At 40.9% G+C, this 8,234-nt stretch overlaps 1 protein-coding gene across 1 annotated transcript; it reads right to left on the reverse strand.

Moving 5' to 3' along the window:
* Positions 1 to 791: 791 nt before the first annotated feature.
* LOC116854233 (guanylate kinase-like) lies at positions 792 to 1,388 on the reverse strand. Its single transcript, XM_032835936.1, has one exon. The coding sequence runs from the start codon at positions 1,386 to 1,388 to the stop codon at positions 792 to 794; it is 597 nt and encodes a 198-aa protein (XP_032691827.1).
* Positions 1,389 to 8,234: the final 6,846 nt, after the last annotated feature.

Here is an 8,234-nt window from a genome sequence, read left to right on the forward strand (position 1 = left end):
GCATGACTTTTGCCTCAATCTATAGATTAGGCAAGTCAGCAACTCTAGCCCGATGTTGTGGAAAGAGACATTACATTTCATCACTCACTGAAAGGATTAGCAAAGAATTTATAACATTCTTTAATCTGCCACATTATAGAATAGTATTCTATTGAAATGAATTAATTCTATATGTACTCACCATACCCTAATTGAGAAGAAAAGCAAGTTGAAATTTTGATTTAATCCCATTTGTGTAAAAAATTGGGGGAGAGGGCTATAAATATTTTGGGTTTTTTGGCTGGTCTGAGAATAGTGAAAGCATGGATAACCACAGACAGGACTGGGAAGGGAAAGGAAGAGAGAATCATTAGCTTCTCCTTTTTAAACACCTGTACTTGATTTGTTGCCATTAGATTATGTCACTTTGGGATACTTATTTTAAATGGTATCATTTTGTTGTTGCTTTGTTTTACTTTATTTTGTTTCATTTCTGGAATGCAGAAGGCTGATACCTTTGTGCCTATTGACCTTGTATCCTGTATTTTGGGTATTTGCTGTTGACAGTGGATCTTGTTGAAGTCAGTCAGTTGGCTGCCGCAGAGGAAGAGACCAAGGCTACAGCTGGCCTGGCAGTGGATGTGACTGCTTCAAGTTTTTTTGTTTTTGTTTTTGTTTTTTCCCACTCTTACCCAGCATTTCTTTATTAGTTCACTGGCCCAGCTCTGCTGCAGAGGGGGAAGGGGAGGCCAGGGTCCTCCGGCAGCGGCCTCTGGACGCAAGCCAAGGGCAGTCTATAGCGGGCGTCCTTCTCAGGGGCAGCTGGTCCTCTGAACCTTCTTGATTTCCTCGGCCAGCGCCTCCTCCAGGGTCTGGTAGGCCGTGCCCAGGTTGTCGTTGATGATGACCAGGTCGAACAGGCCCTGTTCCTTGCTGCTCTCCAGGTCCACCCGAGCGGAGGCCAGACGCTTGGCCAAGCTCTCCTCTGTCTCCGTGTTGCGCCGCCGCAGCCGCTGCTCCAGGACGTCCAGCGAGGGCGGCTGCACGAAGATGTAGATGGGCCGTAGGTCCGTCTTCCTGATGTCACGCACACCCTGCAGGTTGACGTCCAGCACGCAGATGCGGTTCCTGGCCTGAACGGCCTGCACAGCTGCTTTGATAGTCCCATCCAGGTTCCCCGAGAACTCCGCGTGCTCGATGAAGCCGCCTTCGGCCATGTCCCGCTGCATCACCTCCCTGCTCACAAAGTAGTAATCTTTGCCATTCTCTTCTCCAGACCACGCGTCCCTCGTGGTATGGGACACGCTGAACCCGAAGACACTGCGGTGCTCCTGCAGGAGTTCTCTTGAACAGGGTGCTCTCCTGGCCCCTGAGAGTCCACTCAGCTGAACAGGCCAAGGTCCTGACATCCCTGAATGAACGAAGGGGGCTCCCTCTCACTGTTCTCTAAACAGCTCCAGTTACATCAAGGGAGGGAGGGCACATTTGCTATGACCAACTTCCTACTCCCAGTCCACCAGAGAAAGCAGAATGTGAGCAACATGTGAGAATTTAGGGCATGCTGCATGTTGACACATTTGCCACGATGGGCATTCTAGAACCATGAGGCATTTGAGGGGACAGATACTAAATGGTCATCTGGGTCAATATTGGCTGAACAAGAACATCTGCACGTGCTCACAATTGCAGATTTGTTTCCCCTCTCCATTTTGGTGACCAATAATCCTACTATAAATGTATTTAGGTTTTTGCAGTTCACAGTATATTAATATGTTGGAGTACTACATAAATTTTCCTAAGTCAAAACAGCATCTATTACCTTGGTTTAAAAATAATTTTCTAAATTTATTAATTCTAGGAGTACTTTTGTATAGTCCTTGGAATTTTCTACATAGGCAATTATATCATCTGCAAACGCAGAAAGCTGTATTTCTTCCTTTTCAATATATTTGCCTTGTAGTTCTTTTTCTTGTCTTCTTGCACTGGCTAAGACTTCTAGTACAAGGCTGAATAGAAGTTGTGAGAGTGGACATCCTTGCCTTGTACCCAATCTCAGGGATAAAGCACTCAGTCTCTCACCATTAAGGATGATTTTTAGGGCACCTGGGTGGCTCAGTCAATTAAGTGTCCAGCTCTTGATTTTGGCTGAGGTCATGATCTCAGGGTCATGAGATCGCTTCCCACATCTAGCTTCATGCTCTGTGTGGAGCCTACTTAAGATTCTCTCTGTCTGTCTCTCTCTTTCTCTCCCTCCCTCCGTCTGCCCCTCCCCCCCACACTCTCCTTCCCTCTTAAAAAATGATTTGCATGATAATCTTTTATTTCATTGTTCAGATGTTCCTTTTTATGGTTTCTGTTATCCAGCCCTGTCCTACATCAAGAGTTGAACATATCCTCACTTGTCATCTTGTGAGATCTTATGATCTTATATTGTGATTTTTCACAATTCTGCCTCAGAAGACAGGTAGTTCTTGGGATGCAAAGCCCATGTGGTTTCCAGGTCTCTCCAGGTCCTTTTAACATTCAAAAACACATTCACCGAATAAGTCTTGTAACTAACTAAGGAAAAAGGACAAAGGAAAGGATGTATGAAGAAGGATTGAGAAAAGTTTCCCAAGCCAGGAAACCATCTTTATTTTTAATACCACCCATCCAAACTTGCTGTTGGAAGTTCTATTTTGTCTGCTGGTCTATTTACAGATCTGCCTTCCTACTTATGCTGAAAAATTCTGGCTGCCATCATCTCTAACCAGTTAAACCATGGTAGCCTTCTTACTGGGCATCCAACTTCTAATCTGAGGTGCTCAACAGCCTTAGAAGGATCTTTATAAACATAAATCTTGTTGTTTTACTCTTTTATTGAAATTCACTTAACTGCTTCCTTTGGGTCTCAGAATAAAGACTAAACATCCTTCTGTGGCTCCCGAGGCCATTTGTGGTCTTTCTATCCTAATATCCATCTCTATCTCCCTGACTCCCTGTGCACTTTATGCTCAAGTCATTCAGAAATACTTTCTGTGTTAGTTTCCCACAGCTTCTGTAATGAATTGCCACAAACAGTGTGGCTTAAAACAACAGAAATTCATTATCTCGTTTCAGGAGGCCAGAAGTCTGAAATCAAAGTGTCAGCAGCATTGGCTCTGAGGGACAGCCTGTTCCAGGATTCTTTCCTAAGCCTGGTGGTTGCTGGTCATGCTTGACTTTCCTTGGTTTGTAGCTGCACCTCTCCAATCTCTGTTCACGTTTTCCCATGCCTCCCTCACTCTGTGTCTGCGGGTCCCCATAGCCCTTTCTCCATAGAAGGACACCAGTCACTGAATTTAGGGTTCACCCTAACATAGCATGACCTTGTCATAACTAATTACACCTGTAGAGGCCCTATTTCCAAATATGGTAACATTCTGAGTTGCTGAGTAGACATGAATTTTGGAAGTACTACTTTAATCACTGTATGTTCTTCTCAACAAATAAATTGGGTTCACTCTGCCTTCAGGTTATTTCCATTAGTTCTCCCTTCTCACTCCACTTGGCCTTCAGCTTTTCTTCACTTTTAAATGTCTGTTTTAGAGAGACTCTACCTGCTTTGATGTTTAATTGTATGTGTCATTCTCACTGTGCCATGAAGTATCCAAATATTTGGTCAAACAATATTTTGGGTCAGTCTTTGAGGGTCTTTCTGGTTGAGGTTAACATTTGAATTGGTAGGCTGAGTAAAGCAGATTGTCCTCCCTAGTGTGGGCCTCATCTAATTAGTTGAAGGTCTGAATAGAGGAAAAATACTAACCCTCCCTCTAGTAGGAGGGAGTTCAGTTCCTCTTGCCTAACTGCCTTCACCTGCGACATAAATCTTTTTCTTGTCTTCACACTTGAATTGAAACATTAGTTCTTGGAACTATCCCATCAACACATCTATGTCTCCAGCTTGCCAACTGTAGCTCTTGTGACTTATCAGCCTTCATAATTATGTGAGCCAATTCTTTATGATATAGTTGATATAAATGATATAGATAGATAGATAGATAGATGCATGATATCATAGTCATTGCTAGATATTCAATTCCTAGTATATTCAATATATGTTGAATAAAGGTTTCCCTTTTAAGATAACTGGTTGAATATCTTCTTCCATTCCACCTCTCTAAAAATGAATAAAAGATAAAAAGTGATTTATAAAATTGTATAAAAACAGTAATGGTTGTAAGTTCTGTTGGTCATAATAGACTAGGTAATTTTCTGATCAATACTCTAGAAAAGTTTTCTAAAAACTGGATAAAATATTTTTTAAACATCTTCCTGAGACCCTGTCTCTGGAAAGATGGTACAGATGTAATCTTCCAGATTTTTCCCACTAAGTACAACTAAACACCCTGGATATTTTATGTTAACAAACATAAGATTCTGAAAGGTGGAGAGAAGACAGATGTGTTAGGAATATCAGGACTAAGAAAACAATATGATTGTGAATTTGCTGGAATTTCTTTATGTTGTATATCAAAGGTTTGGAGATCATGAAGCTGGCAACCCAGAAACACCAAAGGGTTTTAGTGAAAAAATACAAAGGGTGAAAAAAAGAAAAAAAAATTACAATAAAAGTCTTCTCTCTAGCCAAAGGTTCAGGAAAGAATGAGCCAACAAGATAGAAAACTTTAAGGCAAAATCACTCAGTTCTAGACACATATAACAGAAGAGACTGTGGCCTTACCACATCTACACCAGTAAAGGCTGAGGGGGAAGTCTAGACTTCCATTCTCACCAGGCTATAATGAGGTGCTAAATTTTCCTTCCCAACACCAGCCTGGTGTTCGAAGGACAGAGTAGGGAGTTGGAACTTCCATCTCCAGGGAATAAATAGTGCCTTACCCCTTGTGGGGTCAATGGGGAGCATGTGGAGAGCCTGGATTTCCACTCGCATCTGGTGGTGATGAGGTCTTCACCCACTCTGAGATGCCTGAGAGGAGGCTTGGTGGAGAGTCAGAATTTTCATCAACACCCAGGCATAAGGTCACTCCCCACTGGTGTCAGTGGGGGGCCACATCAGGAAGAGAGAAGAGGTACTCATCCCTACCAACCAGGATGATTTCAGTGGAGGCTACTGACCCAATGAACCTGCAGTGATGAAAAGTCTCTTCCCTACTTGACTATTACCAGAAGCCAAGTAAGGGACCTGGACTTAGAGCCACTAACTGCAGCAAGGCAAATCCTTGTCATTCCCCTACCAAAGGCATGTCAATCGAATCCATCTGAAAGAGAGGGTTTATTTTTTATATATTTTATTTATTTATCTGAAAGAAACAGAGATAATGACAGCATGAGCACGGAGGAGAGGGAGAAGCAGGTTCCCCACTGAGCAGGGAGCATGATACAGGACTCCATCTCAGGACCCTTGAATCATGACCCGAGCCAAAAGCACATGCTTAACTGACTGAGCCACCCAGGCACCCAATAGGGTTTAGATAAGACCTAGACTCTCATAATACACTACCCAAAGTGACCAGTTTTCATTTAAATAAGATTAGTTGTACCAATATTCAAGAAAATAAAAATCTGAGTGAAAGAAAGGACAATCAACACGTGCTAACACTTAGATAATGCAGAAGTTAAGATTACCTGACAGATACTTTAAAGCAGGCATTATAGAAATGTTTCCAGCTACAAATGTTCTTGAAACCAAAGAAAGAAGCAGGAAATAGAATGGCTCAGTGAAGGAATAGAATATATAAAGGAGAACCAAATGAAAATTTTAGAAAACAAAATACAATAATCAAAATAAGAAAAATAAAACTCAGTGGGCAGTCTCAACACCATGTAGAAGTGAACAGAAAAAAAGAATCAATGAACTTGAATATGAATAATGGATATTACCCATTCTGAATAACAGAGAGAAAATACGCTATTAAAAAGGCAATAGAGGGGTGCCTGGGTGGCTCAGTGGGTTAGGCCTCTGCCTTCGGCTCAGATCATGATCTCAGGGTCCTGGGATCGAGCCCCACATCGGGCTCTCTGCTCACTCAGGGAGTCTGTTTCCCTCTCTCTCTGCCTGCCTCTCTGTCTACTTATGATTTCTCTCTCTGTCAAATAGATAAATAAAATCTTTAAAAAATAAATAAATAAATAAATAATAAAAATAAATAAAAATTAAAAAAAAAAAAAAGGCAATAGAAACCTCACAGAGTTGTGGGACCATAACAAAAATCTAATATTTATGTCATCACAGTACTGGAAGAAAAAGGAGAAAAACAGTGGAACTGAAAAATAATTCAAAGAATTATGGATAAAAATTTTCAAAAGTTGGTAGAAAGGGCATTTAGGTGGCTCAGTCGGTTGAGCCTCTGCCTTTGGCTCAGGTCATGATCCCAAGGATCTTGGAATCAAACCCCTGTCAGGGGTCCTTGCTCAATGGGGAACCCGCTTCTCCCTCTCCCTCTGCAGCTCCCCCTGCTTGTGCGCTCGCTCTCTCTCTCTCTCAATCTCTCTTTCAAATGAATGAATAAAATTTCTGAAAAAAAAAAAAAAACTTGGTAGAAGATATAAGTTCACAGATTCAAGAAGCTGAAAGAACCTCTAACTAAAAACTCAAAAAAAAAAAAATGCACATCAAGATACATCATAGTTAGTCTTCTGAAAACTTAAGACAAAGAATAAAATCTTAAAAGCAGCCAGAGAGAAACAACACATTACCTAGAAGGGGGGGAAAGAATTTGAATGACTAGAGGTTTTTCATCAGAAACATTAGAAACCATAAAGAAGTGGTGCAATATTTTTCAAGTGAAAAAAGGTAGTTAATCTATACTTCTATACCTAGTGAAAATTTTTAGAAGTGAGAGATAAATCAAAACAATCTCAGATAAAGAAAATTTAAGGGAATTTTTCAAAAGCATACTTTCCCTAAAAGGATGACTAAAATATGTTCTCTAAACAGAAAGAAAATGTTAAAGAATCTTAGGACATCAAAAAGAAGGAACAGTGGAAAGAGTTAAAAAAAGGGGGAGGGTAAATACATATACTTTCTTTTTCCTATTGAGTTTCTAAATTACGTTTGAAAGGAGAAGCAAAAATTATGCCATTCTCTGTAACACTGTCTTAAATGGTTTCAAATGTATATAGAGAAAGCATTTAAAATAATTGTATATAAATGATAGAGGGTAAGGGGATGTAAAAAAAAAAAAAAAGAAAAGAAAAGAAAAGAAAATGTTAAGTGACTATATTCACTCCAACTGGCACCCTGGTATGGGATATTGACAGTTGAGAAGGCTGGCTGGGAGGGTGTATAGAAGAAATCTCTGTACTTTCCCCTCAATTTTGCTGTGACCCTAAAACTGTTCTGAAAATAGTCTATATTTTATAGGACTACCCTACGAGCCAGTAATTGCACTACTAGGTATTTACCCCAAAGATACAAGTGTAGTGATCTGAAGGGCACCTGCACCCCAATGTTTATAGCAACAATGTCCATACTTACAATTTACATCAATATGGAAAGAACTAGAGGGTATTAAGTAGAGCGAAATGAGTCAAACAGAAAGATAATTATCATATGATTTTACTCACATGTGGAATATAAGAAACAGTGCAGAGGAACATAGGGGAAGGGAAGAAAAACTGAATGGGAAAACATCAGAGAGGAAGAAAAACCACAAGAGACTCTTAACTGTAGGAAACAAACTGAGGGTTGCAGAAAAGGAGGTGGTTGGGGGGATGGGGTAATTGGGTGATGGGCAATAAGGAGGGCATGTGATGTGATGAGTTTGGGTGTTACATGCAACTGATAAATTATTGAACATTAGGACATCTGAAACTAATGATGTACTTACTGTATGTCACCTAATTGAATTTAAATAAAAAAATTTTAAAAATAGTCTATTTTTTAAAAGGTTGCATTTTCCTGATGGATAGCTGCATACCACACACTGAAGATACGTTGACCTATCCTGGTGAGAGTACCACATCAGTCCCAGCTGCGACGAGAGCTACCTTAAGTGCCTTAAGTCAGTAGTCAGCTGACTCACTGATACATCCAAAGCACCAGCATCTAACCAGCCAATTTTGTGGTTCCCTGTAGTCACCAGTCCCCCACGTTTCCCAAACACCAGAGTTATAGCACACACCAACACATCCTTTTCCAACTGTACCTTGTTTCAGTTCACCCCAGGTGAATCACAGCCTTCAACACACCATCCACTCCCAGTGATGGGATCCACCCTCAGAATCCTATTCTTAGAATTCTGCATCCCGGGACCACTGCCATGCCGACTAGC

The sequence above is a fragment of the Lontra canadensis genome, unplaced genomic scaffold (genome assembly GCF_010015895.1).
Source record: "Lontra canadensis isolate GAN:19392208 unplaced genomic scaffold, GSC_riverotter_1.0 scaffold89, whole genome shotgun sequence".
NCBI lineage: Eukaryota > Metazoa > Chordata > Mammalia > Carnivora > Mustelidae > Lontra > Lontra canadensis.